Source organism: Hordeum vulgare, chromosome 2H (assembly GCF_904849725.1).
Source record: "Hordeum vulgare subsp. vulgare chromosome 2H, MorexV3_pseudomolecules_assembly, whole genome shotgun sequence".
Lineage (NCBI taxonomy): Eukaryota > Viridiplantae > Streptophyta > Magnoliopsida > Poales > Poaceae > Hordeum > Hordeum vulgare.
In genome coordinates, this window is record NC_058519.1 from 531,516,394 (window position 1) to 531,535,435 (window position 19,042).

The following is a 19,042-nucleotide window of genomic DNA, read 5'->3' on the forward strand; positions in this document are numbered from 1 at the left end:
ATTATATAGCTCGCAAGCTCGAGTACATCGGGGGAGACACAAGGCAAAAGACTCAAATTAAAACACTAAAGACTTATTCCACTAAGAGAAGAAATAAAACTGAAAAGGAAAGAACTAAAACAAAGGTAAAAGCAAAAGATATAAATGTGATACGATACCAGGGCAACTCCCCCAAGCTTGGCAAAAGCCAAGGGGATTGCCCATACCAATGCTTAGTTGTCTTCCTTTGGTGGTGATGGTGGTGGAGTTGTTGAAGCAGTCTGATCCTCCGTCTTCCAAGGCATAGGTGCTCCATCATGGCAGGATGAACGAGTCGTCGGAATCCTCAAATATGCACCCAACCATATTGATTTAAATCTATACTCATACTCACAGTTTTGGTTCTGCAGGTCATAGATCTGGCCCTGAAGTTGATCAACCCTGTCATAGAGCCTGGAGAGGTGCTTCGCAATGTCGATGGCATCCATCTTGTGATTGCTGGTGAACTCCATGATCATCATGTGGTTGGCGTTGAGTCCACGCTCCACCATCCCTTGGCACTTGAAGACTTGTTGCTCCATTGCTTCGAGCCTCGTCTCCACGCTTCCGGTCTTCTTAGGCCCCTCAACATCACGGATGTGCAATATCCCCTCACTCATCTTGACAGATTGAGGGTGTTTCAGCACTTCCGTGAGGTAGGGATTGATGACCTTCACGAAGATCTTATCCTTAGGAGCTTTTGGGGAAGTCATGACGATCTAAATCTGCGACAGAAACAGGCTCGAAACGAAAACAGAGGAAAACTGCACGATACAGAGATCAAAACCCTCGGGGGTATATATAATGATTTTTTTCTGGACCAGAAGGAGTGCTCCGCAAGAAAACGGAGTCCGGGAGGCACACGAGGTGCCCACAAGCCCTGTTGCCGCGGCCAGGGGGTAGGCCGCGGCAACAAAGCTTGTGGCCGCCTCGTGCGCTCTCCGGACTGCTTTTTATTTTTCTAATTTTCCATAAATTCCAAAGCGGAGAAAAAATCCTATTGGAAAAGTTTTGGAGTCCAATTACTTACCGAAACACATACCTCTTCGTTTTCAGGGTCTGAAACAGGCTCATAAACATCCCTTATGTACTCCTCTGGAGTTATGATATTGATGATATTGGTCTCAACATTTATGGGAGTACCAGAGATATAATGCTTGATTCTTTGCCCATTAACCACTCTAGGAAAATTACCTTCCGTGTTATTGATTTTGATGGCACTGGAACGATATACTTCCTCGACAACGTAGGGACCTTCCCATTTAGAGAGAAGCTTGCTTGCGAAGAATCTTAAGCAAGAACTGTATAGCAGGACATAATCACCTACATTGAACTCTTGTTTCTGTATTCTTTTGTTGTGCCATCTCTTAACCTTTTCCTTGAACAACTTGGCGTTCTCATATGCCTGGGCCCTCCATTCATCTAATGAGCTGATATCAAACAACCGCTTCTCACCGATAAGTTTGAAATCGAAGTTGAGCTCTTTGATTGCCCAATAAGCTTTGTGTTCCAGCTCAAGAGGTAAATGACAGGACTTGCCGTAAACAATTTTATACGGTGACATGCCCATGGGATTCTTATAAGCCGTCCTATAATCCCATAGTGCATCGTCAAGTTTGCTAGACCAATTCTTTCGAGATCTATTGACGGTCTTTTGTAAGATCAATTTGATCTCCCTATTACTCAACTCCACTTGACCACTAGACTAAGGATGATAAGGAGATGCAACTCTATGGTTGACATCATACTTCGTGAGCATCTTGCGGAAAACACCATGAATGAAGTGTGAACCGCCATCAGTCATCAGATATCTAGGGACTCCAAATCTTGGGAAAATGACTTCTTTAAGCATCTTAATAGAGGTGTGGTGATCAGCATTTCTAGTGGGGATAGCTTCTACCCACTTAGTGACATAATCCACAGCAACTAAGATGTGAGTATACCCATTGGAACTCGGGAAAGGTCCCATATAATCAAAGCCCCAGACATCAAATGGTTCAATGACAAGTGAATAGTTCATAGGCATTTCCTGACGCTTACTGATATTCCCTATTCTTTGGCATTAATCACAAGACAAGACAAACTTGCGGGCATCCTTGAAGAGAGTGGGCCAATAGAAACCTGATTGCAATACCTTATGAGCAGTTTTGTCTCCAGCATGGTGTCCTCCGTAGGCCTTGGAATGACACTTCTACAGGATATGTCCCTGTTCATGTTCAGGCACACAACGTCTAATAACACAATCTACTCCTTCCTTATAAAGGTGAGGATCATCCCAAAAGTAGTGTCTCAAATCAAAGAAGAATTTCTTCTTTTGCTGGTAGGTGAAACTGGGTGGTATGTATTTGGCTACGATATATTTTGCGTAATCAGCATACCTTGGTGCATTATGTGAAGTGCGGATGACATTCAATTGCTCATCAGGAAAGCTGTCATCAATAGGTCATGGGTCATCAAGGACATTCTCTAGCCTAGACAAGTTATCTGCTACAGGGTTATCAGCACCCTTTCAGTCAACAACGTACAAATCAAATTCCAGTAGTAGGAGAACCCATCTGATTAGCCTAGGCTTAGCGTCCTTCTTCTCCATAAGGTATTTAATAGCAGCATGATCAGAGTGAATAGTTACTTTGGAGTCAACTATATCAGATCTTAACTTTTCACATGCAAACACGACTGCTGAAAATTCCTTCTCCGTAGTGGCACAGTTTCTTTGGGCACTGTCTAGAGTTTTATTAGCGTAGTGAATGACATTCAACTTCTTGTCAACTCTTTCTCCTAGAACAGCACCAACAGCATAATCACTAGCGTCGCACATGATTTCAAAGGGCAAGTTCCAATCAGGTGGTTGAACAATAGGTGCGGTTATCAAGGCCTTCTTAAGTATTTCAAAAGCCTCCTCGCAATCCTCATCAAAAACAAAAGGAACATCCTTCTGCAAGAGGTTGGTAAGAGGCCTAGAAATCTTAGAGAAGTCTTTAATGAACCTTCTATAGAAACCAGCATGACCTAGGAAACTTCGTATACCTCTGATATCTGTGGGGCAAGGCATTTTCGCAATTGCATCAACCTTAGCCTTATCAACTTCAATGCCTTTCTCAGAGATTTTGTGTCCTAAGATGATGCCTTCATTAACCATGAAGTGGCACTTCTCCCAGTTCAAGACGAGGTTGGTATCTTTGCATCTCTGTAAAACTCGATCAAGGTTGCCAAGGCAATCGTCAAAGGAAGAACCGTAAACGGAGAAATCATCCATGAAAACCTCAACAATCTTTTCACAAAAGTCAGAGAATATTGCCATCATACATCTTTGAAAGGTGGCAGGTGCATTGCACAAGCCAAAAGGCATACGTCTATAAGCAAAGGTACCGAAGGGGTAGGTGAAAGTGGTTTTCTCCTGATCAGATTGTGCAACAGGTATTTGCGAGAAACCTGAATAACCGTCTAGAAAGCAGAAGTGTGTGTGTTTAGATAGCCTTTCTAGCATTTGGTCGATAAATGGCAAAGGATAATGGTATTTCCGGGTTGCCTTGTTTAGTTTCCGGAAGTCTATCACCATCCTATAGCCAGTAATAATCCTCTGTGGGATTAGTTCTTTCTTATCATTAGGAACGACGGTGATACCTCCCTTCTTAGGTACGCAATGTACTGGACTTACCCAATCACTATGAGCAACAGGATAAATGATTCCTGCTTCCAGAAGCTTTAATATTTATTTTCTCACGACCTCTTTCATCCTCGGATTTAATCTCCGTTGATGATCAGCAACTGGCTTAGAATCAGGATCGGTTTTAATCTTGTGATGACATAGAGTGGGACTAATACCCTTTAGATCATCAAGAGTATATCCAATAGCAGCACGGTGCTTCCTCAAAGTTTTTAATAACTTCTTCTCTTCATAATTCGAGAGGTGAGCACTAATAATAACAGGATATATCTCCTTCTCATCAAGATAGGCATACTTAAGAGTATCTGGTAACTGTTTTAGCTCGAACACAGGATCACCCCTTGGTGGGGAGGATCCCCAAGCAGTTCAACTGGCAGATTATTCTTGAGAATAGGATATTGTTCTAAAAAAATTATCTATCTCATCTCTTTCATCCATATGCATATCATTTTCATGCTCAAGCAGATATTGCTCTAAAGGATCCGTAGGAGGTACGGCAATAGAGGCAAGAGCAATGATTTCATCCCTACCAGACGACTCTTTTTCATGGGGTTGTCTTCCAAACTTGGAGAATTTAAATTCATGAGACACACCCTCGAAACTAACAGTAACAGTCTGTTTAATGCAATCAATGTGAGCATTGACAGTGTTGAGAAAGGGTCTACCAAATATGATGGGACAAAAGCTATCTTGTGCAGTAGCAAGGACGAGTAAATCAGTAGGATACTTCGTCTTACCACACAGGACTTCTACGTCTCTCACAATTCCCACAGGGCAGATAGTGTCTCTATTAGCTAGCGTAATAGTGACATCAATGGGTTCTAACTCAGCAGGTGCAATCTCATCTTTGATTTCATCATATCGGGACCGAGGTATTGCACTAACACTAGCACCCATATCACATAAACCATGATAACAGTGATCTCCTATCCTGACAGAAACAACGGGCATGCCAACTACACGTCTGTATTTGTCTTTCACGTGAGGTTTAGCAATTCTAGCGGAGTCCTCACAGAATTTGATAACATGCCCGTCTATGTCTTCGGCTAAGAGATCTTTGATAATAGCAACACTAGGTTCAACTCTAATTTACTCAGGGGGTGCAAGTGGTCTAATGTAACCCCTACGTATTACAGTTGGAGCTTTAGAATAATCCTTTTTCCTAGCAGGGTAAGGTGGTTTCTCAGCGTAGGCTCAAGGAACAATAGGATCACTAAAGGCAATGACTTTCTCTTCAACTATATTGGGTTTAACTATGTTGACCTCTACAGGCGGATGATACTTAAACCACTTCTCTTTGGGAAGATCAACATGAGCAGCAAAAGATTCACATAGAGAAGCTACTATCTCAGAGTCAAGTCCATACTTAGCGCTAAAATCTCTAGAAGTGTTTGTTTCAACAAAAGATTTAACGCAATCAAACTGGAAATTCATACCTGACTCCTTCCTTCTTCAAGCTCCCAATCTTCAGAGTTACGTTTGATTCTTTCCAATAAAGTCCACTTGTGGTCAATATCCTTCTTCATAAAAGAACTTGTACAAGAAGTGTCAAGCATGGTACGATCTTCATGAGAAAGCCGAGCATAAAAGTTTTGAGTGATAATTTCCCTCGAGTGCTCATGATTGGGGCATGAATAAAGAATTGATTTAAGCCTCCCCCAATCTTGAGCTATGCTTTCCCTGTCACGAGGCCAAAATTTATAAATATAATTCCGATCACGATGTACTAAATGCATAGGATAACACTTTTGATGAAATTCCAATTTCAACCGATTGTAGTCCCATGATCCAGTATCATCACATAGCCTATACCATGTCAACGCCTTATCCTTCAAAGATAAAGGAAAGACTTTCTTCTTTACCTCATCCTCGGGCAAACCTGCAAGCTTAAATAAACCACAAACTTCATCTACATAGATCAGATGCAAGTCTGGATGTGATGATCCATCTCCTGTAAAAGGATTAGCCAGCAGTTTCTCAAGCATACCCGAAGGAATTTCATAAAAGATATTTTCAGTAGGTACCTCAGGTTGAGGAACAACTCCTCATGCTTCCGTTCGTGGTGAACATACCCCGAACAAACTCCTCAAAGGAACAGTTTCCATAGTGACAAGTGACAATAAATTTCAGCACAGTATATAAATGTTTCCTTACCAAAGGCGCTTCACTCCCCGGCAACGGCGCCAGAAAAGAGTCTTGATGACCCACAAGTATAGGGGATCAATCATAGTCCTTTCGATAAGTAAGAGTGTCGAACCCAACGAGGAGGAGAAGGCTCTGATAAACGGTTTTCAGCAAGGTAATAACTGCAAGCACTGAAAGTAGTGGTAACAAGTGATGGTGTAGTGAGGTGAAACGTAGTAAGCGGAAAGTAACAAGTAACAAGTAGTAGAAACGGTGCAGCAAAGTGGACCAATCCCTTTTGTAGCAAGGGACAAGCCTGAGCAAAGTCTTATACGAGGAAAAACGCTCCCGAGGACACACGGGAATTTCTGTCATGCTAGTTTCATCATGTTCATATGATTCGCGTTCGTTACTTTGATAGTTTGATATGTGGGTTGACCGGCGCTTGGGTACTACCCTTACTTGGACAAGCATACCACTTGTGATTAACCCCTCTCGCAAGCATCCGCAACTACGAAAGAAGAATTAAGAAACCATCTAACCATAGCATTAAACTAGTGGATCCAAATCAGCCCCTTAGGAAGCAACACATAGACTGGGGTTTAAGCTTCTGTCAGTCTAGCAACCCATCATCTACTTACTACTCCCCAATGCCTTCCTCTAGGCCCAAATATGGTGAAGTTTTATGTAGTCGACGTTCACATAACACCACTAGAGGAAAAGACAACATACAACATATCAAAATACCGAACGAATACCAAATTCACATGACTATTATTAGCATGACTTATCCCATGTCCTCAGGAACAAAAGTAACTACTCACAAAGCATAATCATAATCATGATCAGAGGCATAATGAGTAGCAAAAAGGATCTGAACATAAACTCTTCCACCAAGTAATCCAACTAGCATCAACTACAAAGAGTAATCAAGACTACTAGCAACCTTACAAGTACCAATCGGAGTCGCGAGACGGAGATTGGTTACAAGAGATGAACTAGCGTTTGGAGAGGAGATGGTGTTGATGAAGATGTTGATGGAGATGACTCCCCTCCGACGAGAGGAGTGTTGGTGATGACGACGGCGACGATTTCCCCCTCCGGGAGGGAAGTTTCCCTGGCAGGATCGTCCTGCCGGAGCTCTTGATTGGATCTGCTCAAGTTCCGCCTCGTGGCGGCGGAGAATCCACGAAAAAGCTCCACCCTGATTTTTTCTCAGACGAAACCCTTCATATAGCAAAAGAGGGGGGGCAGTGGGCCGCCAGGGTGCCCACAAGCCCTGTTGCCGCGACCAGGGGGTAGGCCGCGGCAACCAGGCTTGTGGGCCCCTGGTTGCTCCCCTCTAACACTTCTTTCGCCCAGTATTTTTTATATATTCCCAAAAAAATCCACGTTGATTTTCAGGGCATTTGGAGTTGCGCAGAATAGAGGACTCAGACTTGCTCCTTTTCCAGTCCAGAATTCCAGCTGCCGGTATTCTCCCTCTTCAAATAAACCTCGCAAATTAAGAGAGAAAAGGCATAAGTATGGTTCCACAAAGTAAAATAACAGTCCATAAAGCGATAAATATCAACATGAAAGCATGATCCAAAATGGATGTATCACCCGTCGCATCACGGTTGCCCATGATCTCTGAAAGTGGAGGAGTGCTCACCATAGTGATGGCATGCTCTTGGAAGTATTGCTTCAACTTCTTTGCAGCAAGGTAAACACCATAACACATTTTTTCGTAATGTGGGTAGTTCTGCTTGGAGGTGGACAAGAGCTCGCTGAGGTAGTAGACAGGGCACTGCACTAACAGTACCTTGCGCTCCTCCTTGCGCTGAACTACCAACACTACACTAACCACGCGAGTGGTCGTGGCAATGTATATGAGTATGGGTTCCCTTTCAGCCGGCGCTGCCAAGATTGGCATGCTTGAGATGACCCGCTTGAGGTCGCGGAAAGCCTCGTCCACCTGGTCGTTCCACCCAAATTTCGTCATCTTCTTCATGAGCTGGTAGAGTGGAAGGGCCTTCTCGCCAAGCCGGCTGACGAACCGGCTAAGGGACGCCAGGCAGCCGGCAAACTTCTGGACGTCTAGGATTCGAGCCGGCCGCACCATCCGCTTGATGGTGCCGATCTTCTCGGGGTTCGCCTCGATGCCACGAGCGGACACGAAGAACCCCAAGAGTTTGCCACTTGGAACCCCAAAGACGCACTTCTCCGGGTTGAGCCGGATCTTGTACTCGCACAGGTTGGCGAACGTCTCCCGCAGATCGTCGAGGAGGCTGAAGTGCTGCTTTGTCTTGACGATGATGTCATCCACATTGACGTGGATGTTTCTGCCGATCTGTGGCAATAGGCACTGCTGCATGCAGCATTGGAACGTCGCACCAACGTTCTTCAGACCGAACGTCATGGTGGGGTAGCAGTAGGCCCAGAAGGGCGTGATGAAGGAGGTCTTCAGGCGATCAGCTGGATCCAGCTTGATTTGATGGTAGCCTGAATAAGCATCCAGAAACGACAGCAATTCGCAGCTTGCAGTGGAGTCGATCACTTGATCTATCCTAGGAAACGCGAAAGGGTCTTTCGGACAGGCCTTATTCAGGCTAGTGTAGTCGATACACATTCGCCAGGTGTTGTTCTTCTTCAGCACCAGGACTGGATTAGCTAACCAGTCCGGGTGGGAAACTTCCATGATGAAGCCAGCTGCAAGGAGTCGGGTGATCTCTTCTCCGATTGTGCGCCGCTTCCCCTCGGCGAAGCGGCACAAAGGTTGTTTCACCGGCTTTGCATCCGGTCGCACGTGAAGTTTGTGCTCGGCGTACTTCCTCGGAACACCCGACATGTCCTTTGGGGACCATTTGAAGATATCTCGATTCTCACAGAGGAAGTTGACGAGCTCTCCTTCCTATTTGGGGTTGAGGCCAGCCCCGATGGTGACGCACTGCTTGGGGTTGGCAGGGTCGAGTGGGACCTACTTGGTCTCTTTGGCCGGCTTGAAAGATCCCTCGCAGGCCGACTGGGACGGAGGAGAAGGAATCGCCGGCTGCTTGGTAGCCTGGGCCACGAGCCGATCGATCTGCCGCTTCTCCTCAGCGATCACCAGGGCGTCGGCGAGGCGGCTGCTATCTTGGGCACACTCGAGCGACTTCTTGTAGTCGCCAGCAACAGTGATGATGCCCTTTGGACCCGGCATCTTCATCTTCGGGTAGGCGTAGTGCGGAATAGCCATGAATTTGGCCAGAGCCGGTCTGCCCAGCAGCGCGTGATACGGGCTGCTGAGGTCCACTACCTCGAACCATATGGACTCTCGGCCGAAGTGAGCTTTGTCGCTGAAGAGGACGTCCAGCTGGATTTTGACGATGGGCGAGCAAGACTGCCCAGGCACGATGCCGTGGAAGACAGTGCTGATCGGCAGGACGTTCGTCTCCTTGAGCCCGAGCTTGAGGAGGGTGTCGAGGTAGAGGATGTTGATGCTGCTGCCGCCATCGACCAGCACCCGGGAGAACCGACAGGTGAGCCTCTTGGAGGCGAAGGTAGGGTCGAGGACGAGCGCGTATGAGCCTGGGTTGGGCATCACCGCATGATGGTCCACCCGGCTCCATGTGATTGGTTTGTCAGACCAATGCATGTACTGGGCAACCGGGGGAACCGTGGCATTCACCTCACGTCGTCTCTGGCGCAGGCTGTGCTTATCGTCGCCTTCACTGGTGAAGACGACGAATGCTCTGTCTTGATGATGGTAGTCGTCATGGAGACGGCCGTCGTCGCGAGGCGGCGGCGATGGAGCCGGAGCAGGACCAGGAGCCGGTGCATGAGGCGCCGCCTACGCACCTGGGGGAGTCGGCAGGCCATCCCCTTGCGACAGCCGGCGTGCAAAGCTGCACTGTCGAAGGGTGTGGTTGGACAGCTGCGCCCCAGAATGTATCTTGCAGGGGGCGTCGAGCAGTTGCTCGAAGGACTGCTTGGGCAGCCAGTTGGCGTTGTTCCTGTTGGAACGCTTCCGCGGAGGGCCGGCTTGAGGAGCCGACGTCTTGCCCTCCACGCTGGCTACCAACTTCCCGTTGGAGCGCGAATCCATCTGATCCGCCTTGCGCTTGTTGTTGTTCTGGCCGCCTCGGCCATCCCCAGCCGGCTTGGGAGTAGCCGGCGTGGGGACAGCCTTGTCTGAGGCAGTCACCTTGACGCGCATCGCCGAGTCGGCCGTGGCGTATTTGTCCGCCTTGGCCATGAGCACCGCCAGAGAGGTGGGCTCGGAGCACATAAGCTTGTGCTTGAGGAGGGTGCCGTCTCGGCAATCGTCGATGAAGTACTAGATGGCTTGTACCTCATGCACCCCATCACAGGAGTTGCGGAGCTCCGTCCACCGGGTGACGTAGTCGCAAAGGGGTTCGTCGGGCCTCTGGACGCACATGGCCAACTCGCGAGGCCGGCCAGGGCGCTTGTAGGTGCGAGTGAAGTTGCGGACGAACGCCTCCTCGAAGTCCACCCAGGAGTTGACGCTGCCAGCCGGAAGGCTGTTAAGCCAAGTCTGAGCCGAGCCGGCCAACATGAGTGGCACGTAGCGGACCGCTACGCACTTGTTGTCCCTGGAGATGCCGACGGCTGTGGTGTAGTCGATCAGCCAATCCTCTGGCTTGGCAGTGCCATTGTATTTGGGCATGTCCCGAGGCAAGGTGAAGCCTCGGGGGAATGGCTCCCCTCGGATCCGGGGGCCAAAGCAAGCCGGACCGATGGGTCCGTCTTCTTCCACGAGGGCTGACTGGGCGAGGACGATGAGACGCCTGCGGGCGTCCCGATCATCCTGGGGAGTGCAAGCGCCAATCCGAGTAGCGAGAGGGGAGGCACCTCGCGAACCGGAGACATGGGTCTTGCCTGGGTGAGGAACCTCATACGTCGAATCGCTCTCGTCACCTCCGCGACGCTTGCTCGAAGTGTGCTCGCTCTGGCGCTGGGAGCGCCGGTCTTGGCTTCCCTCGCCCCTCCGGCCGGAGGTGCGATGCGAGGAAGATCCTTCTGCATGATGCTGACCGCTAGGGTTGCGACGTGCTTCGGAGTTGGGCCCCAGAGACTCTGACTGGGCCTGACCGGGGTCAAGCCGAGTCTGCTGTTTGTTGGCGGCGTCAAGGAGATCATTGACCCACTTCTCCTAGAAGGCGCGCTCCTCGCCATCCAGGCTCACCATCTCTTCCATGGCCGCCTGCGCTGCCCGCATGTTGGCCGCGGGGGTCTCGTAGGTGGGCTGATCGCCGCCTAGGATCTCAGCAATGAACCGTCCGCGGCTACGGACCGATCCAAGCCGGCTAGGGCTCTCGAAAATCGGAGTGAGGCCGTATGCGGAGTTATACTCGCGCTGCGTGGCCTCCATCCGACGTTTTGCCGAGGCGACGGCAATGCCCTCCTCCAAGATATGTTTGCGAGCCTCCTCCAGTGAGGCTCCGGCGTCGCTAGGGTTCACGGAGGCAACGATGGGAGTCTTCATGCCGGCGATGGCTTCCTGAAGAGTGTCAGCGGTGGCAACAGCGGGCTCACCAGCGTCTGCTGATGCCTTGCCATGAGCCGCGTTGGTGCCAGCGCCGATAACCATCACATCCACGATGTTGGAGACGACGGCGACAGGGTATGGGGTGAAGAACCCCACCGACGGCGGAGGGCCGTCGAAGATGAGTATGTTGCTGGGGTACACGTCATGGGCAGGCGTCTCAGCGATAGAGAGCCTGCTGAAACTGGTGCGGAGTGCCTCAACGTCAAAGTCCTCGCCGAAGTAGCGAGGACCGTCGTGGAGACGTAAGTCGCTAAAGAGAATGTTGAGGTTCTCCATAGCAGCGACGACGACGCTAGGAAGCGCCTCGTCATCCGAATCTTTGTCTGAATCCGCATGGCGGACGGGGACGTCGATCATCATCGACGTTGCCTCGTCGAAAGCGGGCTCCACGGGCATGCATACCGATCCGGACGCGATGCATCCGGTGGCGTAGGTGCGGGGCCCCGCCCAGCGCATAAAGCCAGCCGATGCCGCGATCGGCCCCATGGTGGGCGCCAAATGTCGGTGAATACTCACAACATATGCCATTGGTAGGCTAAAGTCGGTGAGAACCGAAGGGACAAAGGAGGGCGCTGGGAACGAGGTTGGTACAAGCATGGAACGCACGATGTACCCAGGTTCAGGGCTCTCCATAGAGATAAGACCCCTAGTCCTGCCGGAGTGTTTGATGTGTATGAATGGATTACAATGTTGCTCCTGGAGCTGTGTTAGGAGGAGGAAGAGGGGAGCAGCCGGCTGGTCTCTGCCTCTCTCTATGTGGTTGGTGGATGTGAAGTGTTGTTCGACCGTCCTCCTGCATGGAGGGTGGCCGGGGGGTTTTATAGACGAACCCGCCGGCCTACAATATGGATAAAGGGTACAAGAGTGGGACCCGGCTGGCAGCCTCGCCCGCTTACCAAGGGCCCACGAGAGTCTTGTCTTGTCGCTTGAGGGGCCCGTCGGCTGCATGGTCTCGATTGGCTGTGGGACCCGCCGGCTGGCCAATGAAGCTCTCGCGTAAGGTTGACACCGAGCACGCGTTGTACGTTGAGCGTGATCCAGCGAGAATCGTCATGGTCAGGTAGTACGGCCGCCTCCACTGTTCCCCATGCTGAGTGCAGTAATGGAGTGGGAGTGTGACGGTCCGACACTATGCTAGGTGATGGATCAGAGCCGGGGTAGGTCAGCGGCGTGGCCGCCGACACTCGTACTTGCCGGACACTCCGATCCAGTACCTTTGCTGACGCGTAGCTACCTTTAATCCTAAGGTCTCATCCTGACCTACGATCTGATGTGACTTGTGATCCCCGGCCGGCTAGCCGGCTTGGGCACGGCCGCCTCGTTCCTAGCCGGCTGGCTTGGCCAGGCCGGTCAGGAAGAGGTAGACGTCTTGACTCTAGCCGGCAGGGGTTGCCTGGCCGGACAGAGTGTTGGCCGCCTCGTCCTCCAGCCGGCAGGCGCAGCCTAGCCACCCAGAAGACTTGGGCCTTGGAAAACTATATTTGTTCATATCCTTTGGGCAGGAAATGAAGGAGCAGGCTTGATGAGCCTACCCTGAGGTTATCCCCGACACATGTGTACATATGATAATGATTTTTTTTATAGTGAAGGTCTAATTTTCTTAGAAGCAATTATCTAGTCGCTGGAAACAAGATTTTTATGATTCGAAGCAAAATTTTCCATTGAGTAAGAAACAAATTTCTATTAAATTGTAGCACGTTGGTTACCCCGTAGATGCAAATTCATTGGTAGGCAAAAGCATTTTAAATTCACCTTGTAATAATCTATTGCTAAAGAAAACAATACGTTACACTGGGGAGAAAATCTACATGTCCGCATGGTTGAGAAACCTCACTTTCGAAGCAATTTTATTTTTTAAGAGAAATATATTGTTTGCAAGCAATTTTAAATAATACTGAAGTCAAGATAGCTAAATATGGAAGCAAACCACCTATCGTCCAAGCCAATAGCAAACGAATCTTACGTTTAATTAGGCATAATTTAAGGTAGTAGTTATGAAAAAAATCATAATTATCCATACTAACTAGCTGGACGTTTTTTTATTAGGCCTCATCGTGCGTTGGAGATTAATCCAATCCTATGGTATTGGACAAGTTTGATAGATGCAAAGCACCGGCAATCTGATGCCTATTGATGCCCATTATGCTTGCTATCCGATGTCAATGCATGGACATTCAACCAGTATGTGTAACATTTGTCTACGGTTTTTTCAAAGCTAACAAAATTCACTCTTGTGAAAATTATTCCTCATAATAAAACAGTTAGGATTGTTGGTAAACTTTGAGGATAAGCTTCTATCCAAGTACCAGCTAGAAGAGAGGAATCTGGTGCACAATTTAAACATTTTTTCCAAATAAATACGGCCTTTGGATATGCATGCAATAAAACAGGCAGGAGCTCAAACGTGTGTCCGTGTCAGCAAATCTTCGGTCAAAAGCAACAAAAGCAGGGCTCCTGCTCTGCCCACCGAGCTCGTGGCACACGCTTCGTCCACGTGTCCCAATCACCGCCGGCGTAGGCCCAGCCTGGCTTAGGCAACGGCCGTGAACGCTGCTGGTGGGCCGCCCTGGATCTAACCGATGACTCGGATCCTCCTCTTCTGTTCCAGCACCCATCTCACCGGTCAATTCCGCCCTCTCATCAACGGCGGTATCCGCCGCGTATAGCTTAGCTGTGCGGTGCGGCATATATATCCATTCTCAGCTTCCTTTCTTCACGGCACTATATAGCTGTCGCTGACCTCCTGGCTTCTCCCCATTCCTCGTCCAACCGCTTTGGTCTAGTTCGTCTATCGGCTAGCGAAAACCAAAGAGTTCATCAGAAGAACACAAAGGATTTCTAAGAGGATCGTGTCGATGACGTCGTGCGCCGATTTCGATGCGCTCCGGGCGTCGGCAGCGGACGTGCAGATCGTCACGTCGGACGGACAGAGCATCGCGGCTCATTCCTGCGTTCTTGTAAGCCAGCTTGCCGTCGCCGATCATGTTTCTTGGTTGTCTGTGCTTTGTCGCTGACTTTTTCGTTTCGAATTTGGCGGCAACCTCAGGCCTCGGCGTCGCCGGTGCTGGAGCGCATGATCGACAGGGCGCGGCGCGGGTGGGGCGCCGATTGCACAGTCCGCGTCCTCGGCGTCTCCTTCGACGCCGTCCGCGCCTTCCTCCACTTCCTCTACTCCGCCAAGGTAGCGCCGGAGGAGGAGGAGCTGGTGGGCGCGCACGGGACGCAGCTGCTGGCGCTGGCGCACGCGTACCGGGTAGGGTGGCTGAAGCTGGCGGCCGAGGCCGCGGTGTCGGCGCGGCTCACGCCAGAGCGCGCCGTCGACATGCTTAAGCTCGCCAGGCTCTGCGACGCGCGGCGGCTGTACCTGCGCTGCGCGCGGCTCGCCGCCAAGGACTTCTCCGCCGTCGAACGGTCCGACGGATGGCGCTTCGCTCGCCGCCACGACGCCGCGCTCCAGCTCGAGCTCCTCCGGCTCCTCGAGGACGCCGACCAGCGCAAGGAGCGCTGGGCGCGCGAGAGGGCCGCGCTGGAGGCGTGCCGGCAGCTCGGCGAGGCCATGGCCTCCCTCGAGCACATCTTCCCGGGCGACGGCGCCGTCTGCGCGGACGCGCCGTGCGCGAAGGCAGGGTGTACGTGCCGGGGCCTGCAGCTGCTGATGCGGCACTTCGCGGCGTGCGCGAAAAAGGCCGCGCCGGGCGGGTGCGCGCGGTGCAAGCGCATGCTGCAGCTCTTCCGCCTACACGCCTCCGTCTGCCACCGGCCGGACCAGGCCTGCCGTGTGCCGCTCTGCAGGTGAGAAATCGCAACAAAGAAACATACATGCATTTTCCCGCTGTAAATATGTCCGTTCGATCGATCGAGATATCTAGCGATAGCTCGTCAGGCGAGATTGCGATTGACCTCTACATCGGTGGATGCAGCAGGCCGGCGAGATGCCTTTCCGCCGAACCAATTCATGTGTTCCATCGTACTGCTTAGAAAACGCACGTAGCTTTCTTACATTTTTATGAAAATGACTTGGACGATAAGGGCAACGCTACCAAAAATCTCCACCCAAATGATCTGACGCATGCCAACTAGTAGATTTTATTTACCTATGATGATGGTGATATCAGATGGCCGCAACCTAACGTTTCATCGTGATTGGTTAATTTTGTGCAGCCATTTCAAGGCCAAGGCGCAGACGGAGAAAGCGGACAAGACATGGCGGCTTCTGGTGAAGAAGGTGACGAGAGCGAAGGTGATGTCCTCCTTGGCGGAGAGGAAGGTGGTGCCGGAGGTTGTGGCTGAGTCATGGGCGAGGTACAACGGCAGAGTGGCCAAGTTGAGATGAGAAGATAATCAAGCATGCCCGTTCCCAACTTAGTATACTGCATAGTCTTGTAGGTCTAAATTTAGCAAAGTAGTGAATCAAGCTGTATTATATAGTCAGGCTAGAGGTATGCCCGGATGATGTTTATACTGGATTTTTCGATAATTCTCTACAGTACATGGGTGCTGCAAACAAAGCTAGATTAACAACATCGTGTTATATTAGTACCTTGAGAGTTGCTATGCGTGTGGATGGGCTCCTAGCCATTGGTGAGAGCGTGGTTGCATGTTCGCGCTTGCGTGGGGGGGGGGGGGGGGGGGTGTATATTATCTCAATTCAAAAGAAATTGAACCGGTTTATGTGAGAAACGAGATATAAAACCATTGATCCAGTTTATGCGGGCAATACATCTTGCCAATGCAAGAACACGTAAAACACAATAAAGCCCATCATAAGATTACAACACACCGAGGGCATCATTACATATTATCTCGGACTAATTCGTGGATAGAACAGAAGCCGCGAGCTCCCGCGACTCCTAGGGTTCCCTGCCTCCCCCCCCCCCCCCCCCCCCGCCGTCCCCACCCCCCTCACCCCTCCCCCTCCTGGATCCACCCCGGGCCGCCTCCCCGGGAGGTGGCCGGTGCGGCGCGAGCTCCGCCCCTCTTCGGCCTCCCTCCTCCTCCTTCCCTTCCTGCCGCCGCCGACGGCCACCCCCGGCGCTTGGCCGGGTGGTGTTGGCGGCGGCGGGACTGCGTGTCCCCGCGCGCGCCTCATTGCCCGGGGTATGGGGGCTGCGGCGGTGCTCCTCGGCTCGACGACGGTCCGGCGACCCGACAGCGATGGCGGGAGCTTTATGGGCGTGGAGAGCCCGACCGGGCCTGTGGGCCCACGGGCCTGGCATGCTCCTGCTATTGTGCTCGGTCGGCTGCCGTCGTCGACGGTGGAGGTTGTACCCTCCCGCATGCCGACGGTGTTGTGGCCCCTAGTCCCGGCTCCTATTCCCCGTTGTGCCGGAGTTTCCAAAATGTTGAAAACTTTATGAGTGGTTGGAAATATTCCAACTAACACTTTGGTATTTTTCAAACTATTTTTAGGAATAGTTTGGAGCCAAAAATAAATGAAACAAATATCAGGAACAATAAACAGAAACAGAAAAGAAGAAAAATGGGAAAAACACTTACCTGTCGCTCACCTGAGGCCCAGCCCATCTCCACGCATGTCGTCTTCCTCCTTCGCCAGTCGGAGCAGGAGGTGGCCGCCGCGTTCCCTGGTGCGCCCACGCAGCTGTGCGCTCCCCTGCTTCACCCTGATGCGCTGGAGGAGAGGGATAAGATCCCCGCGCTCCATCCCCGAGCTCTCCCCATCTCCATTCGCCCCCTGCTCTCTCCCCCTCTCGGCCGCCATGACCGCGAGCTCGAGCTCGAGCTAGCAGTCGCTCCAGCCTCTCTTCCTCTCTCCTGATCCGTGCAACAGCTCCGCTGAAGCTCCCTGAAGCTCTCGAGCCAGTCGCGCGACGCCGAGAAGCTCTGAAACGCCGTGACGCCGTCATCTTCCTCCTCGGGTCACCGGAGCTCGCCACCGTCGTTCTCCGTCCTCAGGCCATCCCCGAGCCCATTTTCATCGCCTCTGCACTCCTCGTGAGCTCAGGAATCTTTCCCCCAAGTTTTCCCCCTCGATTCCTTCCTCTAGGCCCCGATTCCACCGGAGCCCGACGAGATCCGCCGCGGGACCTCGTCGTCGGTAGCCTTCCGGTGATCGACTGGTCGTTCTGAGGCCACAAATGGCTTCAGTGCTTTGCGTAGGTGCTGTAGGAGCCTAGCCCCGCGCGTGTTGAGCCCCGTAGCAGCGCCCCCGATGATGCCCGAGCTTCGGCCGCCGCCAAGCTCGTCGCCGGCGTCATCTCCGGCCATCTTAGCCTCGGTTCTTTGCATAAATGGAACTGCGGCTGAGTGCTGGTTCGTTTGGTGGCCTCCGCGTGAAGTTTGGTCGCCGGAATGAAAATCCCGAGCCCCTCCGCAGTCTTTGTGGTCGCCGGAGGCTCATCGCCGGTGAGATCCACCTCGCCGCCGGTGGATCTGACTCCCCTGAGTCACTGGCATGTGGGGCCAGCCCCCTGGCTAATTAAGTTTAGGTTAATAAAATATTTAATTAATTAAAAATATAAAGAGTCACTCACATGTGGGTCCAGCCCTGTTAAATATCTAATTAAGTTTAAATTTAACTAAAACATGGCCAGAGTCGCTGACCAGTGGGTCCCACTTGTCAGGTTTGACTTTCAACGGCCAGATTGACCTGTTGATGTCAGGCTGATGCAATAAAACCATTTCTGTTTAAAAATAATTCCAAAATAAGTCCAAAACTTTGGAAATTCATAGAAAATTGAATATAACTCCAAATTTGACAAATAATATATGTAAAATGATCAGAAAAATTCAAGGAATCGAATGGTGCTATTTTCATGCATGAAAAACAAAGTTATGAAACAGCATCAGATCAAATCAATTCAAAGAATTTGCTAAATTATAATTCAAATGATATTTGAATTATGATTTCAAATCAAGATCACCCAAAAGGTTCTGCTAGTCATCTCAAACCATGCTATATTGCATTTCATGCATCATTTCGTTGCATATGTTTGATATTGATTGATTGCTGTTATTCTGGTAGGCTCCGCCCCTCCGGATACATCTGATTATCTGACTGGCGGATATCACCCCTCTGCTGAGCAACAAGGCAAGCAACCATTTTGATCATCCCGATAAATCCCATGTTCTCGCTCCTGCCCTTACTTATTGCATTAGGTTCAAATGCTTCAAATGCTTTTACCACGTTAGTTGAACCCACTTCCTTTGCATGACTTGTCCTTGTCACAGTAAATAGCTGAACCTTGCAACCTAGCATACCTGGTAGATGCTTAAGCCATGATGTGCCTTATCCTACTATGCATGCTATGATTAGAGTTATGTATGGTCTGTCATCTGGGTGATGAACAGGATCGTGAGAATGTGTTCAGTTAGTAAAGGTTGTGTGTTGAACCTGATTTGGTAAAGGTACCGGTGAAAGGCTATGTAGGAGTACATGGCGGGTTGTTTCATTGGAACCGTCCTTAGGAACTGAGTTCCGTGTATGTAATCCAAGACAAGATACTACCACATGCTGGGCCCTGAAATATGACCCCACTCGACTTATTATTCGCATAGTACTCGGTCCAGGAGTTGCAAGTAGTTCCTGGTGTTTATAGTCATGCTGGAGGCCGTGCGTAGCGCTGACCTTAGAGGTGGGCTATGATGCGGTAGGTGATTCCGTGACAGCAGACCTTCCCCTCCAACGGCACCAGAAGAATGCTGCTAGCACTCTCCGGCAATCGAAACTAGAAGAATGTTGTTGA

General features: G+C 50.6%; 1 protein-coding gene across 1 annotated transcript; it reads left to right on the top strand.

Moving 5' to 3' along the window:
- The first annotated feature begins 14,046 nt into the window (after nt 1–14,046).
- On the top strand, nt 14,047–15,875 carry LOC123430436 (BTB/POZ and TAZ domain-containing protein 2-like). Its single transcript, XM_045114307.1, has 3 exons — nt 14,047–14,296; nt 14,386–15,131; nt 15,501–15,875. The coding sequence occupies exons 1-3, from the start codon at nt 14,195–14,197 to the stop codon at nt 15,670–15,672; spliced, it is 1,020 nt and encodes a 339-aa protein (XP_044970242.1). The 5' UTR covers nt 14,047–14,194; the 3' UTR covers nt 15,673–15,875.
- The last annotated feature ends 3,167 nt before the right edge of the window (nt 15,876–19,042 follow it).